Source organism: Anser anser (assembly GCF_964211835.1).
Source record: "Anser anser genome assembly, chromosome: 3".
Lineage (NCBI taxonomy): Eukaryota > Metazoa > Chordata > Aves > Anseriformes > Anatidae > Anser > Anser anser.
The window spans coordinates 69,826,609-69,848,257 of record NC_139722.1 but is presented as its reverse complement, the minus strand read 5'-3'; the positions used below and the strand labels follow the sequence as shown (position 1 = coordinate 69,848,257).

The following is a 21,649-nucleotide window of genomic DNA, read 5'->3' as shown; positions in this document are numbered from 1 at the left end:
GCTGGGACATCCATCTTTAGCAGGTTAGGACATTGGAGGAATGATATTAACTTCCTGACTGTGCATTTTAGACTGAAAGAGGGTGAGGCTCTGCTAGAGACAAACAGGGCTGCAGTCCTGACTGACTTCCCAAAGGCACTTCCAGTTGAAGAATAACACAGTGGAGCTTCCCATGAAGGATTCTGTTGCTATTTTGTCTGCCATGGCTCTCTATATTGATTAGGTCAGAAATTTCTTTTTGAAGGCTAGGTATGCCTAGCTTTGACTTTCATAAAGGCCCCAAAGGAGAACTGTATCCTGGAGAGATCACTTCTTCTGCAGAATTTTTACAGGAGTATGTGATAGCTCTAGGAGAAGCATGGGAGAGTAGTTGGGGGTTTAGGTGTTAGGACTGAGAGATCAGGAGAAGATGGAAAGTGAGCACAGAGTGTGTGCTGAGAAGGTCAGACCCAGCAGTATGGGGATGCCAGTGGGACAGTACAGCTGATGCAGGGCTCAGTTACCACCACCACCACCACCAATCTCAGACCAATCTACACTTCTTGATTTTGTCTGTGTCCTCTGTGACAGAAGAGCTGCAGAGCCCTAGCAGGGAAGCTCTGCTTGGTGGTGGGGTGTGGTGCTCATCCTGGGTAACCCCAGCAAATGGCTGCTTGCCAAACAGACCCTGAGCTGCACACCAAGGGAAAAGGGAAAGCCCACTGTTTGCTGCTCTTGTTTAACTAGATGCAGTCATCTTAATTTTGGGTGCTAGTGACACCAAAGATGGCCAGCACCTCTCTAGGAAGCCTGTTCTGGTGTTTGACCACCCTCAGGGTAAAGAAATTTTTCCTGATGTTCAGGTTGAACCTTCCCAGGTGCAGCTTTGTGCTATTCCCTCACATTTTACCTCTCGGTTACCACGGAGAAGAGCCTGGCATCTCCCTCTCCATTTCTGCTCTGTGCGTTTTGGACCTTACTAGGGACCAAAAACCCTAGGGGTTTCAGTATGGTAAGTGTCTCGCATTGACATTAGCTTTGTGTGTAATAACTTGCCTTATTCCAGAGAACGTGGAAGTATGGTAGCACAGAAACAAATGTTCGGCCAGTGTGTGAATATATTTCAAAGTTGGTGCTTGCCAACATGCATGTTCCTGTCTGATCTATACAGCAGTCTTTGAAATTGAAAAGAAAGCTGAACGAGGTTTTCTTGTAAGTGGGGCATTTTTAGAGCTCCCTTCCATATGGCTTCCCTAGTTTCTAATGAGGTGTATATTCAGCTAGGCTATATAAAATATCACTCTATTCTGTGACTGTCTATTTTCAAGCAACTTGAAGTAGCTGAAAATTACTGAGCCTGCTTAAGAGTATTTTTTTTTTTTGCCAGATTTGGTTTAATTTGGCCTGAGGGTTTAAGAAACCCCTAGCATATATGCGCATGTGCACCCAGTGTGATTGCACCAGCCGTGTCTCCACAAAAAATTGGGCTAAAAAGTCAGGCTGCATTTGGCCCAGAGGTCAAACGTAACAGACAGGAAATGGAGCCTCAGTTCTTGATTTAGTTCTAAATGAAAAATATTTGTTCCTAACTTCTAACAATTCCTAGTGCTGCAGTGTTTCCATGCTTTATTTGAGAATTTCTGCAATTAGAACAAAATGAATAATGCAAATATGGATTTGCAAATTAATGGACTGACTTTATTATGGTGCTAAAAATGAGGTTGCATTATGAATTATTCATGCATACCTGTGTGAACACTAACTTTTAAAAAAAATATTTGGGAGATCCAGAAGATTCAGTTTCTTTCCTTAACAAAATAGGCTTGTTTGGTAGTCAGAAATAACAGCATGAGATCACATGGGAATAATGGAAAAAAAAAAAAGACTAAACAGGTTATATGAGTCACAGTCATTAAATAAATAGAGAAACAATTATCTGTTTTAAATACAGTCTAAATTTGAAGGAAAAACAAGGTCTAAATATTAGAAAAGTCAGTGTGAATGTTAGTCTTTGTAGAGGGGAAAAGTTGTTAGATGTTGTCATGAGTTATTAGTTCAAAAACCTATGTTAGGAGATCTTTAAAAAGATTCAGCATTTTTATGAAAGGGCAGAAACCGTGTTCCCTGCTTCAGCAGCTAGGGACTTGCCATTGAGAAGTTTAAAGTAGGTTATGTCTTACTCGGTGAACAGCTCCCATGCTGAAGAAACATTTGCCAGAAGAAACATTTGCCACATGGCCAATGTGAAGCAGACTATTTCCAGCAAATTAAGGCTCATTTGAGAATAATGAAGGAATAGAAAGAAATACTCTATGCCTGGTATATGTAACTATGCCATACCAAAGAGCATGACTAGTTATAGGAAACAGCCAGGTTTGGCATTCAAATGCCCAGTGTGCATCTACTCAGCACTCATCTTCTGCAGCTCTTCATGTTGTCTGGGGATGGAGGCTCCATGACCATGGCAAGTTCTGATGGAGGTGAGTCCTGGCTTCTGTCCTGCCAATTCAAAATGGAAAAGGAAATTACCACCAAAGGAAGGTGACACATGAATGTAGATTTACTAAGAGACCTAGGTTTAGATGTACCGGGAGTGTCTTATGTGTTGGTTAGTCATCAGCTGATCCAGGGGTTCCCTATCTGAGGTACTGCCCTTGTTAGTGCCCTATTTCAGGATCCTGGGCCTGAGTGACAGAGTACTATTATCTCTGTGGACTGCTGGATGAGGCAAAAGGCCTTAGAGTTTTTTTTCTGTTTTGCTTTGCATGCATGTGGAGGATTCTTGAGCTCATTTGTAGAGAGGAAAGTCAGTTCATGTCCTATTTCTTTCCAAATCACCCTCTAGGTTGCTCCTATTTAAAGCCAGACCAGCTTTATGGTCCCTTGGGTAGCCTCTGCAAATGCCAGGCTTGTTCACACAGCTTCCTGAGAAGCTGAAAACCTCAAATTTACTATGTTTCCTTTCCAGTAAGTCAGTGTCCTCAACTTCATCTCAAATAATCCCTTTCTCTGGGGCAAAGTGACTCACTCGCAGCTGCTATTGAAAGTGGCAGTGACCATCTGGACTGAGAAGCACTTCACCCTCCTTCAATGCTGGGGTACAGAACACAGATGGCTCTTGGGGTGCAGACTAACAGCGTGCTTCACCCAAACCTCTTTCTTCATGCTGATAAAGGGAAAGGAAAAACAGAGAGGGGATACGGTTAAATGCTGTTGTGCTTTCAGATTAAATTTTTGAATTACATCTTTTTCATTAGTAAACATTGTAATATTTCACCAGTTATCTCTAGGGTTATAGCATCGCAGACTTCCGTCAGTGCTGAACTCCCAGTCTGCCAGGTGCTGGGCAGTGGTTGCCAAATTGTTTATAGCCTAATGAAGCCAAGATGCTATGAATGGACACTGCAAACTAGCGAAAAGAAAGGCGAAGCACGAATGGGAAAAGTAGCCATGGGAACAGATGCATGCTTGCAGGCCAGAAGCAAACATAACTAAGTGGCTTTGAATGATTTATAATACTTGCATACAAATACTACCTCTCAAACTTGCTTTACTCACTTTCTCCCTGGATGTCAGCATGCGGCCCATCAGATGGATGCCCAAGCAGAATTTGGTATAAAAGGATGCAGAGGAAATAAATATTATAATTTGGTCACACCCAGACGACCCTTTACTCTGATTTTGCGAATGCTTATTGGCAGAAGGGTGTTTTTCGAGTGGAGAGAATTTGGTCGGTGCTGTGTTCGTGCTCCGTCAACATGCTGGGAATCTGAGCAGCAGCTGCTGGATGAGCGTGAGGCTGGAGGAAGGGAGAGGAGCATTGTGAGCTCTGGACTGGGAACTGCTGAGGAAAGCAATCATTTCCAAATCACTCTTTTACTAAAATGGGATGGCTTTGCATTAGAGACACTAACTCCTTCTGAAATGTCTCTGCACCTTTTTTCCCTTTTGTAATACTAACCTATTTCTGAGACACTGGGCACAGCTTCCTCTTCTCTGTCTCCCGTGATGTTTTTCAGTGCTTTTGCAGGCTTTGGCAGCTTCCCAGTCAGTGCAGGTTCCCTGCCAACAGGCTTCCTTCACGGCTTGTTTTATAAAGGGCTGACTGCTTTGATAGATGATAAGGCTAAGGAGAGTGAGGGAACAAGGGATTTTTTTTGTTTGTTTTTTGTTTTTTTTTTTTTTTTTTTTAAAGAAAAGAAAACCAGAAACGCACAAAAACCTCTCTCTTGCTTCTGAAGGACACATTGCAAATAGAGTTGGTCCAAACCTTGCAGGTTTTAATCATCGGGGAGCCCATCAGGGATGAAAGCTGTTTGTGTGATGCTCTGTGTGTGATACTGATGGGGTGGAAACATTACGCCAGGAAAGGCTAGGAAATAGAAAGGAAAACAAATGAAAATCTGAGGCTAGGAGAGAAAAACATGCTAAGTGGAGTGACAAGGAAAATAACCAGCCAAAGGAGAGGAATGGAGCAAAGAAGGGAAGAAGTTGGAAAGAAGAGATGGAATGAGGGAAACAAAAATGGACTGACAGTAGAAAAAGAGAGAAGCTGAACAGAAGAGATGGAGGAAGGCAAGGCTGGTAGATGGCAGCCATGTGTGTGCTCTCTTGATAGAGGAAGGGGGAAGAGCTGGAACAAGGCTGAAATAAATCATTAGAATAGATAACATCTTAAAATCAGGCAATAAGAGAGTGAATCCAATATGAATTGAAACATCAGCTGAGGCAGGAATTAGCAAAAAAAAAAAAAAGCCTAGGAAAGGACTAAGTCCTTCCTTCATACTTCTGCCACCCCTGAAAAATTTACTTACAGCAATAACTTGTGGACATTTCTAAAGCACACATTTTTCCCTGCCAAATTTTCCATGGCTTCCTGCAGGATGCTTCGCTGTTCCTCATTACTGCCGGGGCTGGCTAGACAGCAACAATTCATTTCAAGGCAGTTTTTGAAACCTGTTTTCATTCTGTATCGATTTGGAAACAAAACCTTTTGACTGTGTTTGCAAATCTTTAGTTGTGCTAATTGCATCTTCTTCAATGCCAAAAGTCCAACATTTGGATGCAAGTGTGTAGTATCCAGGTAGGGATAAGGGAGATCCAGATATCAGCTCTTGAACTCTCACACTATTTGGAGCTTTTAAAATTCTGTATTCATCAGAGCATGGATATGTTAAGCCTGGGAGTGGGAAACTGTTTCCCCTTTCCTTTGCCCCAGCTTTGATGAAACCAAACAGGTTCCTGCACCTTTTTCAGTAAAACCTTTAAACCTTTTTACCTTTTTTTTTTTTTTTTAATGCTCTAACCACAGTTGATGATGATTGGTTTCTATGTTGCTCCTGCCAAAAAGGTTTTGTTATAAAGAACCTGTGCTGTTTGGTGGCATCCCATCTCAGCAGTCTAGTTTGTACTCCAGTAACATAGCCGGTGTCTTTCAACACTGAACGTGATATTGACGTTTAGCACTGTGCAGATATCTGGTTGAGCCTTACAGGCCATGATTAGATCCGTCCTGTGGAGTTTTGCCTCAGTACCTGCACTTACTGCAGGCAGAGCAGGAAATATGTATCGTGGATCTGTTCAGCCAGGGTGATGCAGTTTGATGGCTCTTCACGGCTCCAGTGCAATGCAAACCTGTCCTGTGGGCTGTTCTTCACATCCTCTGGCTGCATAGGGTAGAAAGATAAAATGAAATGTTCCTTCAGCGTAGACATGATCTTTCAGCATCATCAATACAAGTCAGCTGATTTCCTGCTCATTTCAGCAAAACCACCCATATGAGTGCAATTACTGAGGAGCATGCAAATGGCAATTTAAGGGACAGACTGCCAGAGATGTCTGGGCAGGAGCATGCAGTCCTGTATGCCTGTGCAAAGCTCTCTTGGGTCCCAGTCTAGACTAGCTCATTACACACACTGCAGTCACACTGCCTTTTCCAGAGGCAGTGCACAGCATATTAATGCATACTTTTAAAGATTTTTTTTTTTGTAGTGGACGAGGGCTGCAGGACTATTATTGATTCAGGGTAACTCCAAGCATCTAGTAATAAAGGTAACTCTGCCTTCAGATTTGAACACCTTTTTTGTCTCTACAGCTGTAGCTCCCGGTGGCATTACCACCCCTTTCACATTTACTGTCACAGTACAGAGAAGAGCTCTCTAAAAACGGTGCAGGGTGTCTTCTCTATTTCATGGCAGATTTTCTTTCCTTCATTGTATTCTCTATTTCCTCACAGCATCGGTGGAGTTGCCTGTCTGCTGCAGGCTGTGCTGCAGAAGTTGCCCAATGCCAGCAGGAATAGCACTGGGCCTTGCTCTGCTGGAGATGGCTGCAGCACCAGAAGGGCACAATTTTGGGAGAGGGGAATGTGGATGTGCTGCAGGTGACTGGAGGGCTGGCCTGGCAAAGCTGGTTTGTACTGAAGAGAGAAACCTAGGGAATTTTCTCTCCCTTTCCAAAACATGGTTGAAGCAAGCTGTGCTTTTGACAGATACTGACATTTTTACGTTTTTGGGGACGCTGATAACACTGGCTGTTGCAGCGCCTAGATTATCTTGGCCCCGACTTGTCCATTTTGTGATATGATAAACCAGAAATGTGTTCATAACCCCACTCAGACTTTTTCCCCTCTAACCTCAGGATTTTATCCCTGCTTTTGTTATTGATATACACAGGTTTATGAGTCTGTTTCTTTAGGATATAGAGGGGTCTCTTGAGGTTTAAAAACCAGTTATCTGCTTAGGCACCTCTGAGGTTTTTGGACACAGACACTGACCTGTGCACTAGGCTTTTCTAAAGAAGCCCCTGTTTTTTGGTGAAGGTGGCAAGCACTCCTGCTTTCATTCTGAAGGGTAGGTATTCAGGGCTGATGTCTAAGTTGTATAGATACGTGCAATTCTTTCCTGTGACTGATAGGGCATGGTAAGAAATTGTGTCTTTTGGGATTATGCAGGCTTCAGTTTCGAAAGGGCTTGCTGTAACCATCTAGTCTGACCTCCTGTATGCACAGTCTGTAGGGTAAGCCTAAATGTCCTGAAAATAAAGTAACTGAGTTAAAAAGACCCACAAAACCTAGAGGGAAAGTGAAATTCATTGCATTTTCCCTATCCTTATTTTGTGGATCTTTTGCTTTCTCTGTCAATCAAAAAGAGATTAAACTTCCACACTTGCTTAATACTTGGTTAAACATTATATAGTCCATTGGCTCCAGCTAAATATCTCCCCAATTATATGGGACTTCTAATGCTACTCAAGCTAAGCAGCAGTCATTAGAATAAATTGGACATCTCAATAAAGTGGCCTTCAGCTGAAGTTGCACTCAGTGTAATCATGGCCCTAAGAGCACAGCTTGATTCCTCACAGCTTTGCATGTTTCATTCTATAAGTGCCATATTTCTAAAGGTAAAATGTCTGTCTTTTTTTTTCTGTAGGTCCTTTCAACTCATAACGAACAACCTCAAGTGATCCTTGAAGCCTCCTAAAGGGAATTCTGTTTTTACTGATTTTTATCTTTTTTTGAGGAGAAATAAATGGGAAAATAAGGCCAGCCAGCGCATGTGGAGTGGGACAGGATGGGGGACACGGGACAGAGGGGAGGCTCTGGGGGACAGTGGCAGGAGAGAGGCGGCTGGAGGTGGGGCTGTGCTAGGGCTGTAGAACATTGGTTGGCAGGAATCCATCTTCGTTCATCCCGTTGGAAATGGGACAGTTTGTCACTGCTGTGTGGAGGGAGGGAGGAGATAGGGCTCATGCATCTCTACGTGTATTTCTGTGGACGATTGGCAGATGTGGGTCAACATCCAGGAATGCAAAATAATACTCCGGTCCCTTCAGCCCCTTCCCCTGTTTCTGCTGATAAAGCATGTGAGGAGAGACCAGGCTGTTAAAGCAGGGCCAGGAAGGCACAACCAGGACTGGGGGGGGGGAACCTGGCATGATGCTCCCCACGTCTGCGCTAGCCCTGTGGCCACCAACAGGGCTGTCACCTGCTTGCAGGGGTCACCCAATCCCTTGATCCTGTAGCTCTGCCTCAGCATTATTTTCAACATATATATATTTATTTTTTCCTTCTAGGGGAAGAAGGTGGGATGCTGCTGCTCAGCAGAAACCAGATCTGTTCCAATTAGAGCTGCTCCCACATTGTTGCCTTCCCCGTGAAGGTCATGAGAAGGAAACCAAAAATGCCAAGTGAGCTTTGCTTTGAGGGATAACCTCTGTGGTGTCCCTTGTATTGCATCGGAAATGTGCAGATAGAAAGCAACAGCCTTCTTTTCCTTTTTTTTTTTTTCTTGTCTTGCTGCAGTACAGTTTCTGCCCTGCCTGGCATACTGATTTGCTGGAGAATTCAGGCAGCAACACAGTGGAAAAAAATCATTAAGTACAAGCAGGCCTTGCTCAGCACTGTATCACGACTAGACTCCTACCGTCACTTCATTTTCTTTTTTTTCCCCCTCAGATCTCGAAACTCTTCTTGTGTAAAATAGTGTCGAATTTCAACAGTGAAATCCATTTCCTTCCTCTTTTCGACCTTCAGCCAAGGAGAATGGCTGGAATAGAACTTGCCAATCATCTTGTGTGTGTGTTAGTGATCTCCTTTTCCTTATGTGTGCCACATAGTTCTTTCTCAGAGCCTTGAGACAGCAAGTTGCAGTGCCAGGATTTCTCAGTTTTACGTTTTTTTTTTTTCTTTTTTTTTCTTTTTTTTTTCTTTTCCCTAGGCTGAACAGTGCATAGAGCTTTATTGCTAATGCTGAGCCTAACAGTCATCAGGAGAGAAGCCCAGAAGCTGTGAGTTGTGAGAACTGTGCTCATTTGTGGCTGTGTTCTTACTTCTGAACTGGGGAGGTGCACCCAAGCTTCCCTCTGCTTTGAGAAGAGCTATCAACTGTTAAAAAATGGGCAATTCAGACAGAATTATAACATGCCTGGGGGAGGAACTAAGGAAAATGGTGTATTTAACACAAAACTCGAGTGCGAGTTAATCCATAAAGATGTTGAAAGCTTGTTATAGGAGAGATTTTAGTGCTTTCAGAAGGTAACTGTGGTGACGCAGAGCCTGACCCAAGGTTCGGCTCACCTGGAGTGCTGTTCCTAGGTGTGTCAGTAGTTGGAGACCTAGGGAAGAGACTGAGCGAGACAAATACGAGCGATGCTTGATGCTCTCCTTAGAGACTTCATAGGCAGATCTGGTCCCTTGGGACTTCTTTTTTTTGCAGGAATATATCCAGCCTTTCCTTGAAGCCACAGAAACATTTAGCATCTGCAACACCCTTTGTGAAGGCATTCCTGCTGCCCCTTTTTTGCTGTTTTGAATTTGGCTCCTGCTGCTTCAGCTGATGCCCCCTGGTGCTGGTGCTGCAGGAGGTGAGGACAACCTGTATTTATCCACCCTCCCTACGCACAGTCACCTTTTTGCAGACTTTTTTCTGTGCCCAGCAGTCACCTCTTTCACACTCTGCTGTGTCCTACCTCACTGATCTGTTCCTTGCACAGCAGCTTTCTCTGCCTTTGATCTTCTGTGCTGCCGTTCTCTGAACATTTGCCACTTGTGCTAAAACCTTTTGAGGGATTTTCTTGTTCAGTCACAATACCATTTCTCTGCAATCCTTCTCAGTTGCTGCCTATCCTTAGTACCCTGAATAACTTTGTCTCATCGGTAAGCTGTGTCAATTGCCTATAAATACATTGAACAGCATAGGTCCCAGCACAGACTTCTCTTGAACTGGCTCTCCTTTGAGGAAATGTTGCTATTTCCTAACTGTGCCATGACCTTCCATGGATGCTTGGTTTGGTGACTATTTAATATCCCCACAGACCTGTGGAGATTTCCATTGTCAAAATGCTGCCCTTTCGCGGTGTGGTTCAAACAGGTCAACTTTTGTCTGGCCGCACCATCTCTATGTGAACTTTTGGGCTTAGGACTGTAAAGCCACGCCTTCAGGTATGTTGGCAACCAGAAGGAAGTTTTTTGGGGTCTGGAAGTGAAATGAGGATGGTTGGAAGAGGTGGGCTTTGTGAAATGCAGACCAGCAGGTCTGAGCTGTCACAGAAGTGCATGTTGGCTTCAAACGTGTAAATAGTAGTTAAAGCTGGCTGCAGCACAATTATCCCTTATGTTGAACTAGACCTCCAATTTCAGCTTCCACATGGAAATTACTTTCAGCAGGAAGTGATTTGCACAGAAAAAAAAAGTTTTACTCAATGTTATGAAAGAAATCCTAGGCTGTATGAGGAGCACCAAAGTGTGTGCTTTCACCTGCTGTGAGGGTTGTGCACAGTCCAGCCACACCTAGCAGAGGCATCTGCATGAATAATTAGCTGTCATTTCCTGCAAATCAAATTACTTTGCATTAGAATTTAAAATGACTTTACAGTTACCGAAACGTACTTGTCGGTGAGAGAGCGAGCAATGTTTTTACAGTGCCACATTTAAAAAGGGGCAGAGGCGCTTAACTCTTTTAAGAGAGCAATTATTTCTGAAATGCGTATTCTGAGAAGCACAGTGTGTGCAAAGATACAAAGATATTTGCTTTATGCTGCTATCTACAACTGGAACTGGTGATGCTGATCTCACAAATGAGATAAATTAATTTCCTTCTTAAACTTTATGAGCAGAAGACCATAAAATGTCCCACATTAGTGTCATATTTTAGCAACAGTTGTATGGGCTTCTATATGGAGTCAATTCTATTTTTAAGATACCCATGTTTTTTGTTGTTGTTTTTTATTTGTTTGTTTTTATTCATGATAGGTCGTATAATTGTATGTGTAGCTGTGCGTATAACTGTAAATGAACATGTCCTTATGATCACTTACATAATCCATTTAAATTACCAATAGGAGCGTTCCACTTGTATTACAGAACTGTATTTCCTAAAAAGTATTATCTGAAAATTCACAGACCCTGAATTTCCTCATGTCTTATGTTAGAGGAAGATCAGAGAGATCATCTGTCTATTTCTATCTAGCTGAAACACACCAAATAATAAATGGGATTATATATAAGTGATGAAGGTTTTATCATAGTTTTTTTTTTGTTTGTTTGTTTTTTAATCATATTTTAAAGTTATGCCATGGTGACTTTGAATGTTATTCCACTTTAATGCAGTGAAGGAAATAAACGTATTCATGTTTATTAGTCCTTGCAAACCAGATCTTGCATGTAGCATAAATGACTTCCTGGCTATCAAGCGCAATTTCACAGAGTAAAAGCCTTAATACGAGTGTCTGCGTGGAGAAGGCAGTGCCCTGTTAACTGCTAATAGGAGTCAATGAATCCTGATTGATTCAGCAACCAGGGAATATTTGATGTTCAAGATCATAAAATGTTATGAGAATAGACATTAATTTTACTACCTGTTGCATAGAAAAGGGGCGGATTTAGTTAAAAGGAAGAAAACAAGAACTTGTTTTTCCATATTATAAAAAAGCATAAGGATATTGTGTAGCTAACTTGCAATGACAAATGCAATGAGCCGTAAGGCCACGATTCTTACTACCTTGCTGCGGCTGGAGGTAGTGCAAGGCACTGAGCCATAGTACTGTGGAAATACAGAGATACCATAGTTATAAACAGAAACATAGCTGTATTCTGGTGGCTGAAATAGGAGAGTGCAACACGTTTCTTGTCAGATTTCATGGCAGGACGTTGGAGTAACATTAGAATAACAGAATTTGTCTAAAATTGGCATCATTTTGACCTGAATGTCACTGCTAATTTGCCCTATTAAGTTACAGGATGGATTTGATGGGGGACTGATGGCAGGAAAGATGTTTCAGCAGTGCTGTCCTCCTGCTCCCAGGACCTCTGCCGAGCTGTGCAGCTCAGGTAAACCACTGGTGTGGTGTGCGTGGAAGAGAAGGCACCATTCGTACCATTGAACAGTATTCAGATGTGTTCTGGAAAGATGCAATGGAAAATGGGTTGTGGAATTGGGTGGAAGAGAATAACGGGAAAGGGGAGAGGTGGGGGTTCGAAGCAGGAGGACAGAGAGAAGCAGCATAGCACAGGGGGATGGCCGGCAGTGAACGAGTAGAGCTGCTCGCTGCCAAGCAGCTCCCAGAAGATGCTGGGGAAGAGAAACTTGTCTCCGGGAGGCCTGAGCTTACTGCCTTCCGCCAGGCTATGGCTGCTGCTGCCAGCTTGTGTCAGCATGTTGTCAACACGTCCCCAAGAGGGTTTCATACAAATGTAATTAGCAGCGTGGAAAAAAAGACCTAGTCTTGTGCCACCTTTTTTTAGGCTCCTGGCACAAGAAGACCGTTAATGAAAGGTCCATGATAATTCAAGTCTTCACCTTCTGAAGGGAAGACCGATGTATTTTCACAGGCCCCAATTATCTGCCGGAACCACTGCCGGAAGGGGACCTGGTTTGAAGGAGCAGAGGATTTGGCATCATCTGAGGCATTTTGTGCCGCTGTTGCCAGGATGCTGGAACAGCTGGGCCAGTGCTTGGGTCTGTCCATGTGTGTCTGTTCAGAGGCTCGTCACGTAGCTTTGCTGGACAATTAGCTCCTTGAAGCTTCTCTAATAGAAGTAATGCAGGGCAGAAACCAGAGGAGACAGTGCTGCAGAGTGTGTTTAGACTGCTAAATGGTTAACAGCAGAGCTCCTGTTGCGATTCAGTCACAGCAGCAGCATAATGCCGGCTCTGTCCTCATCTGACACTTCCCTGCTGCTCAGAAGGAACCGCTGGGGAAATATGCTTTCACAGGTTGTTGGTTGTACATCTACATCCCTCAGAGCCTTGTAGAATAAGCAATGGGCTGAGGGAAGGGAAATAACCAAGCGCTGGTCACATACCAGCTCTGTTTTTGCTGTCAGCACAACCTCAAAGGCAGCCGGCACCGAGTGTGAGGTAATGCTGCTCGGGGGTCACCTCAATTAACAGCAGGGCCGGGACAGGGCCCTGCCTGGTTTCATAGATAAAGCTCAGCTACTTTTTCATTTACTGAGAAGAACCTGACTGAAATGAGCAATTGGGCTCATAAGCTACAAAAATCCGCTGGCAAAGTGCTAAAGCAGGATCCTTGCTGTGTGTGTACTTGATAGCAAAGCGCGTTACGTGATGGCAGGCTATCTTGTGGTTAGCAGGAATGGGAGAGTCCATAGCACAGGGAAAGCAGTATATAGCTCCTAATTCTGTTTTTATTTTGGAGAGAAATTACGCTGAAAAGAAAACAGTTGCAGTCAATATTGAAAAATGAGCTTATTTATCTTTTCGGATGCAGAAGACACTCCAGCATTGATTAGCTGTAACAGACCGAGTGCATGAATTGCAAGGTAAGGTATGACTGATCACTGCTGGGAAGACCCTTTGTCTTGGGACAGCACGGTGGTGGTCTTTAAGAGAACATCAGCCACAAATGCAGAGCTGTCCCAAACTAAACTTATTGTATCATAAATAGGGACTGTTGCTGCTGGAAAATAATCCAGGAGCATCATGGACTGCAGCAGCCTGGTCTGTCACTGTGTCAGTACCAAAGAGGCTGCAGTGACACAGCAAGGGGAGGGTGCTGGCAGAATGCCTGGATCTCTGAGTTTACTCATTAATAGTACACATCATATTTTTTTCATAAATGCCAATTCATAATTTTTTGAGTAAAATAACATCTATGGAGCCTGAGCCTCCACTCCCTCATACCAATGGCTGAGGCCATAACATATCTGTGGTGGAGAAAGGTTTTGAACATGAGGTTCTCCAGATCTTTCATATATTACTGGTCATCATTTCCCTTTGTGAACTTTTCCTCTGATATCAAGGACCACACTGCTATTTTTGAAGTAATAAGAGGTTGATTTTGATTCTCATTCAGAAAGCAGCTCTTATCCCTGGAGGTATTTAAGAAATGTGTGGATGTGGCACTAAGGGACTTGGTTTGGTGATGGGACTACGTAGTCATGTTGATGGCTGGACTTGATGATCTTGAAGGTCTTTTCAACCTAGATGATTCTATGTTTCTTTTCAAAAGGCTGTCATGGCCTGAGCTTTTATATTCGCAGTGAGATGCAGAGAGGATTTTGCCTATTAATTAGTCTGAACTCTTCAAAGACTTTAGATCCCAGAGATCCCAAGGAAAAAAATCAGCTGAGCCTGTTTCCAAGCTCTATATGCTTAAATCAGATTTAATCCCACATGAGAAACCACACACAAATCACTGGCTGGTGGAGAGGCAAACTTCAGTTTACTTGTGCTACATGGTTTTATTTTTCAAACAGTCCACTAACATCCAGTTTCAGGGAGTGACAAAGTGTTAGCTGTGAGTGAGTTGTCTGAGAAGTGCTGGGGTTTTGAACTAAGCGTTATTGTGAGAACTGGCTGCTTTTCTGCAGACCAGCCAGAGAAAGCTGGTCTTTCTTTCAGCTTCTTTCTCCAGGAAGGAAAAGGGTAAAAGTTAAACACCCCTTGGCAACCCGTCAGGTGGTGGCACTGCAGCCCGAGAGAAGCAATTTGCTGATTAACTGATGTCACAGGTTATGAAATAAATATTTATGCACAGGGTAAAAGTAAAATTAGAGAGCAAGAAGTCATAGATCAGTGACTGGGGGACTATTTCTTTTTTCTAGTCCTAGAGCAAAGGGTGAAAATATCTTTGTCAGGTTCTTTGAGGTGGTGCTTTAAGCTTCTGGGTGCTTCGGATCACTCTTTGAAAGGCTGCCTCAAAATGGGAAGGAGATCTGTATCCTGGGTGTCTCCAAATGTGGTTTTCCAGTCTTGGGGACCCTCTGGAGCAAGCTGACCTGACCATCCAGCTATCTCACCCTCTCCAGATACCAAGGCATTTCACACCATCCGGCTCTCTAAAAAAGCCACCCACATTGCCTGACTGCTTCTGAGGTTTACCAGTCAGCATGTGTTGATCTAGACTGTGTGTGTAGGGTCATGGCCAACTTTGCTTTCCATCTCAACTCTGCAAGCAACAAACGTTGGAGCAATGCAGAGGGAAATGCTGGAACAACATCATCCTTGACACAGCTGAACCAGAGTCACGGTGACAATTAATGTTCGGCCACTGGTGCTGCTGATCAGGTGGAAGAAAGGGTCTTACCTGGAGGCATTTCCAGGGTGGCCAATCGACAGCCCAAGTGAAACTGTGGACTGGGAGGCAGCCCCTGCAAAGGAGAGAAGTTGGAGGAAGATTGGAGCTAAAAACGGTCAGACCCACCCGTGGAGAAGAAGGGGCTGTGGATGCCCTCCATAGCGAGGGCAGGACTTCAGCATTGTGATGGATTTCCTTGGGAGACTAGGGGGAGACTGAAGAAGATGAAGCTATCATTCAAAGCATTTAAGGGAAAAGAAGAAGGAAAAAACCCTTTGAACATTGCTGTTTATAATTACATAGGAATTGAAGGCTTTCTTCACTTTCATAGCTAGAAACCGCTTCCCTAGATGAAGTTTTTAGAGGCTCAGATGTAATCAGCTAAGGAACTCTTCAAACAAGCTAGCCGTGTTTTGATTTGGTGCAAATAAGAAGTGAAGTAATAGAAATAGCTATTCCAAGAATAGCTGGGCTTTGAAATGCTGATTTTAAATGCTGCATGCTGCCATTCGGCTGTCCCATCATGATAATTTGGAATGAAAGACAATTTCCCTCTCTGTAAGCACACGCACACAAATATATAAACAAATGGAAATAAAAAGCCACCTCTGAAAAATAGGGTTTTTCTATTTTTATTCTTTTCCCCCCTTTTATTATACTTTCCCTGTATTTCTTCTTTACTTCAAAATGACAGTAGCAGTGTTTCTTACGTCAGCTCCAAAGGATATCCAGTTATCATTTCTCTACCACTAACAGTTACCTGACTTCACATCACCATTTGAAGTCTGCTCATGTAGGGTGCTGCTATGAATTCACTGTAAACACTCCTCCCGTGCCGTGAGCTGATGAGGAGAGATCAGGGATGATGGCTGGCTGTGCTGCACTCAGAAGCACAGACAGAGCACGTACAGGTGTACCAGTGTCAGCGTGGACCTGGGGATGAAGGCTGGAGAGCTGCAGCTGCAGGGGTGCCCGCATGGGGAGCTGCTTGAGTATGCACCTGGGCTCTTGGTACCTCAAGACTTTGGTATCATGATGATTACATTCATGATAATTACATGGCTCTGATAACAGAGCTGGTTCAGGTCTATATCCATGATCATATATATATCTATCTCTGTATTTGTGTATCTATTTATGTATTTATTTATGTATTTATCTGTATTTATGTATCTCTACTGTTGGGGCAAATAACTTTCAAGGTCTATTGTTGTCTGCAGACCCCTGGTGGCTTTTCATGTAAGTTTAGTGATGTTTTTCAGGATTCCTGTTTAGAGACCTGAAAGTTTTTGTGGATTCATGCAAACTCACCTGTGCAGCTTTGCTTCAATGAGTAGTATCATTAATGTCTGTCATACTGCTGCTATGGGTAAACTCAGTCCTACAAGCTCATTGTGGTAGCAGTTGTACAGCAGTAGCAAATTGCAGTGGTAAATTCTGGTATGAATCTGAGGGTAAATTAGTCTCTGAGTTAAAATTTAAGTTGTTTTCTGAAATCACAAATATTTTTAGGACCACTGTTGTCCCCTTGGGTATGAGTAATGGTTTATCTGGTACTACAGATCCTAATAAATGCATTAGTTTATTTAGAAAGATATTAATGAATCATGTTGCCTACTGCTAGGTTATTTTTCCTGTCCTGTAATGCATAAATAGAGTGAGCTTGCAACTGAAGGGCGGTACACTGAGGACAAATGAAAAGAATTACTCTATTGAATTGTGCACTGTTGTCTCGTGCTTTCATTGCTATGGGATGTAATCGTATTAGCTGCTGTACTCTTAGATTTCAAAAGGCTAGTTCATAAGCAGTAATAACATTTGTGGCAATCTGAGCTAAGTTAATGAAAAAGATAATCAAATCTAATGCTACAGGGCATGATATCTGATATCTTTAGGGGTCATGAAGAGATCATGCAACTGACTCGGGGGAAGGGAAGGAGGCGGTTGTGTGCGTGGAGTGCACAGGAGGCAAGAGACAGCAGTAGACTGAGGGTCACCTTGCTCAGAAGCACCGTGTGCTGGTCACCGATGGAGGCAGGAGGGCATGCACTAGATGCATCACAGGGATGAAGAAGCTTATCAGGCTCATGATATTTTTAGTAATGCCAATACCTGGTGATGTATAAGTTTCAATTGATCCCAGACATTTGTCTCTATGTGTTGATTGGGAAATTGGATTACGTGTTTCATGTGCACTTTTGCCTTGCCCATAGCAGGTATATACTGAGTTGGTAGCTGATCATGGGTGGCATTTGAATAGGTTTTTTTTGGTTGTTTTTCAGTAAACACCAGCGCTGATCTGAAATTCGCTTGTATGCTTGAAGACAACAGAAAATTCTATTCCCTGTTAGCATTTTTTTTCTGCTATAGCCTGTGTCTGTCCATGGCCAAAGAAAGGTAGAAAATGAGTACAAATGAGATGGCTGAGGACTGCATGAAGTGGTCCCTCCTTCCATATATCTTTCCAAGTTAAAGCTCTCCAAGAAAGCACTGTTAGGAAAACACAGGTAGGAGAGACTGTGGGAGCAGATGGTTCTGGTTCTGCCTGGCTGTTCTCAGTCTCTTTCCCTTCTGCCTCTGTGCCTTTATGTAGCCTGCATTCAGCCCATACAGGTAACACGTTCATTGATAATTTGAGCATTTGGAGACTCTCCTATCATTTACATCTGTTGCCTGTGTTAGATGGACATATTCATAAAAGAATTCAGCAAAAACCTTGTCCAAGCCTAGCCATGAGTCGATCCCATAACAATGCCTTAAGACTCCCCACAGCAAATTGAGAAGGGTGCACCAAGGTCATGGTGATGATCGGAAATACTGGGGGGAAATATCCAAAGGGCTGGGTGCTGATAGGTAGCTTTGCTGTCACTCAGTGCACCTCCAAGAGAAGGGTGAAACAGCAGACGTAGTCAGGCAGTCCCACAGCCCTCGCAAGTGGAGTCACACTAGCTTAGGGCAGAGATAACACACTGCGCTGTGCCATCATACACATATATGGTTTCAGCCTATGTGTGACATCTGCTCGTTACACCTGTTTGCTTGGAAAAAAAAAAAAGGCCGTATTTGAATGTATTTATTTCTCCAGAACGACAACTAAGCACAGAATAGGAAATACATAAAAAAAGCTTTTGGTCCAAAAGCTTTTAGTATGATGGTTTGTATCTTTTAAGAGTGTTTATATGGATTTAATGCAATAATACTTGAGTACTTTGGTGTCTGCAATAGCTGTATTTCTATTTAAAAATTCTATCTTCTTTCCAACCTTTCAGAAAAGCTTCATTAATTCTTAGGAGTAGGGGTATTTGTAGTGTATCTCCTTATTTTTTTGCAACTCAAAAAAAAAATAAAAATCCATCTGCTAGGCTTCAGGGCTTACAATAGAACAGAAGAGATAATCATAATAAATTTGCTTGAACTGGTAATGATAATAATCATTATACTTATATAGAGCTTGGATTGAAGAAAATCCAACAGTGCATTTAGGAAAAATGATGAAAATCTACTATATAAAAATTGACTGTTTCCACCCACCCCTTCCCACAGTTCCTCAGAGCATCGCCATGTTTATATTTTGAATGTCTGCAGCATGGAGTTATTGAAACTAAATCAAATTTTAATAAAACATGGTATTGTGGGATTTCTGTGGGGCTAAAGTTCAAATTAATGGCCTTGAATGTATAACATCAAATGCAGACTTTGCCTAAGTTAATACTAAAGGGACTTTTATTTAGCTTTCTTTCTTTCTCTGCTCTGCAAGAGAAAAAATAATACCTCATCACTTCTAAGAAAGTCAAAGTTATTCCAGACAAGTGAGAGATTATAAAGTTCCCAGCATTGCAAATAGAGGTAGTTATTTTAAACAATAATATTCAGCCTTCTGTGTTGCTTCCCTCTCTCTTTCAGCATGGACCTGTCTCTCTGCAGGATGGATTCTCAGCTGCAAAGCATCCAGATACTAATTTATATGTATGCGAATATTCAAGGTTAATAAGAATATGTTCCCTGTGGGAGAGACACAGTCGGTGCCATTCAGACTGCATTCCTCTTTCCTGCCCTGCTGTACAGGAGGCTGTCGAAAATGTGTAGGTTGAAACTGTAGGTCCCTTGCTACTCACATGAACAAATTTGATGTTTCTAATTGGCATTAGATGAAATATCTCTCTCCTTGACTGGATGGCTGGCAGGCAGGACAAATGAATTTAAATATCTGCTCTAAATCAAGGAGATAGAGGATAAATTAAACTTTTTTTTTCTTTTTCTTTTTCTTTTTTTTTTTTCCCCCCACATTTCTATTCCGGCACAGTGCAAATTTTATTTATTTATTTATTTTACAGGCGACCAAGGATCAATGATCCAAGCCGGTAATCCAGGTCACACCTGTATAGAGAAAGCAGAAGAAAAAATTCACAGCTTGCGTTTTCAAGCAGGTTACCCTTTTAATCAGAGGCAGGTGACAATCTATTGCCAATTTTGCTGGATTAGATAGCAACCTAAGCATGACTTTTGCATGTCCTCTTTATTTGATCTCTGATGGATTTATGCACACATCTGGCTGGTTCTGAGGGACGCCCTTCTTACACAGATCCCACACGCTGCCTGGAAGGACCACCAGCTATCTTGGACGCAGGGACTGCCTGTTGGGGTAGGACACCCTGGAACAGCATGGATGTATTTATTGTGTTTCTGAGCTGGGAAAGCCCAGCCTGGGTACAAGCTGTGAGGCAGTTTCATTTTGCCTCCAAGTACATCTAGAGAACATATGCATAGCTCGGCAGTTTGCTTGGCCTGCAAAGTGTGGTGAGGAGCTTGTATTAAAAGAGGATACATGATCAGACCATCAGCCAGACTGCCATCATGCATCGCCTGCTGGTATGGCCACACGTTCCTCTTCCTGTGCACCAGGCTGGTCTTTACCCTGTGCTTCCTGACCCACAGACCCTTCTTCTGGGCAGCTGGCAGCATTTGCTGAAGCATGGGAAGGCAGGGAGTGGACAGCAGGGAGCCTTTGGGACAGCGGTGTCTAGCGGGACCAGCAAGGGTGTGCTCAGCGCTGCAAAACCAGTAGGCCGAGAGATGTGAGTGGTGAGGATATAGACTGAGAACTTGCCAGGGTGAAACCTGTGTGTATCCCAACTTCTGTCTCCCCTGTGCACTCAGGTTTCCACACCGACACAAGCGGGTTGCCCTAGGCAGGACAGTGCAGGTTGCAGTGCATGACATGCCAGGGCCTGGGGGCACACCATCTCCACAGACTGCTCTCGCTTACCCTGGGTGGGCTTATCCAAAATGCAGATTAACTTGCAGAGGCTTCAGAGCTGGCCCCGAGCAGCAGGAGATAAGGCTTGGCAGGGCTGGTGCTTAGCCGGTGCTGAAACAGCCGCTGGGTGCTAGTCAGTGCCTGCAGCCTGCTCCCCAGCACGCCCCTCAGCACCCACCGGCCTTTTGTCATCCAGCACGGCCCAGGAGCCTCAGGTAAAGGCACCAACTCGGTGCTGCTGTGTTGTTTCAGTTCCCAAGCAGCTGACTGAGGAAAAAATGGGTTAAGTCCTTAGACACTGGCCATTCTTGGATTAGGATTCTATCACCTTTTAACCTTTCCTTTGGTAAAATAGCTGAATGACAGTTTAAAAATTCACCACAGCATAGATTTCCAGCCCTCAGATTATTCCCTGAATTCTTTTCTCTTCCCCCCAAACATCCAGAACAGACAGAGGGTTCTGTGGCTGATCTCCTTCATGCTTCACACGGAGGTAATGCTACTGCTTTAGTTATCTGTGGTATTGACCAGTTTATCCAGCCAAGGGTGGCACTGCAAGCTCGCATTCACTTTGTGATATTCTGATTTCCTGGGGTTCACGTGATACAACTAAGTACAGTGAGTTAAACATTGAAGAGATGCCATCAGTTTTTAAAAGTCACATTCCCACTTGGTACTTATTCATACTTGTTGTTAGAAGTAGGATTACTGGGATCACCGTAACTAAAAAAAATAAGGGGGAGAAGTGTTTCTACTCAGTCTGGGAATCCGGAAGATCTTATTTATTTATTTATGTTGTACTTGTCAGCATTTATATGTTTGTACAAGGTCAGTGCCTCTGCTTGATGTTTCCAAACAGTTTCTTTCCAGAAAATAGCTAAATCTGGGTCTGCTTAATAGCAGAAGCTCATCGCAGATGAGGCTGTGGGGGCAGTGGCTGGAAAGTAGAAGTGGGATAGGATTGAGGAGTGAAGCTTGGGTCCACCCCTTCCTGCTTGCTGCCCTCCTGCTCTTCCCATTTCATCCTCTCCTTTTCAGGAGAGGAACCTGAACCTGGAAGGAAGTCTCCATGTTTCTGTAGGCATGGCACTCTTTTCTTCCCTAACCCCAGTCTTTATAGCCATTATATGTGTTTTGATTGGGGTAATACTGAAGAAGTCTGATGGAGAGAAGGAAAAACGTGAGACTAAAAGCAAGCCCGTGTCTCGCCCATGGGTAGATGAAGATTTAAAAGATGGCACTGACCACCCTGTAGAGGAAGAAGGTAAGAAAAATCTTATCCAGCTGAGCAATTCTGTTGTTTGAATTTGTCTGCTGATATGAACAGAGGTGCAAGCCTCTAGACTTCTCCACTGTGATGGAAATGCATAGAGC

The 21,649-nt window shown here is 43.3% G+C and overlaps 2 protein-coding genes across 4 annotated transcripts in view; both read left to right on the top strand.

The window, feature by feature from the left end:
* The window catches only part of LOC310896291 (uncharacterized protein), a 33,804-nt gene extending 12,978 nt beyond the window's left edge, over positions 1 to 20,826 (top strand). The window contains exons 4-5 of the mRNA XM_083828441.1: positions 18,922 to 19,100; positions 19,353 to 20,826. Of these exons, the coding sequence (XP_083684567.1) occupies positions 18,922 to 19,100; positions 19,353 to 19,383 (210 nt within the window). The 3' untranslated portion in view covers positions 19,384 to 20,826. The remainder of the gene's footprint in view (positions 1 to 18,921; positions 19,101 to 19,352) is intronic.
* The window catches only part of IYD (iodotyrosine deiodinase), a 62,290-nt gene that overhangs the window by 24,165 nt on the left and 16,476 nt on the right, over positions 1 to 21,649 (top strand). The window contains exons 1-2 of one of the 3 annotated variants that reach the window (XM_083828438.1): positions 20,954 to 21,103; positions 21,396 to 21,539. The exons of 1 other annotated variant lie outside the window; for it this stretch is intronic. In XM_083828438.1, coding sequence (XP_083684564.1) covers positions 21,091 to 21,103; positions 21,396 to 21,539 — 157 coding nt within the window. In that variant the 5' untranslated portion in view covers positions 20,954 to 21,090. Of the gene's footprint in view, positions 1 to 20,953; positions 21,104 to 21,214; positions 21,540 to 21,649 lie in introns of those variants that run through there. One more of the 3 variants, XM_083828439.1, reaches the window with a different exon arrangement.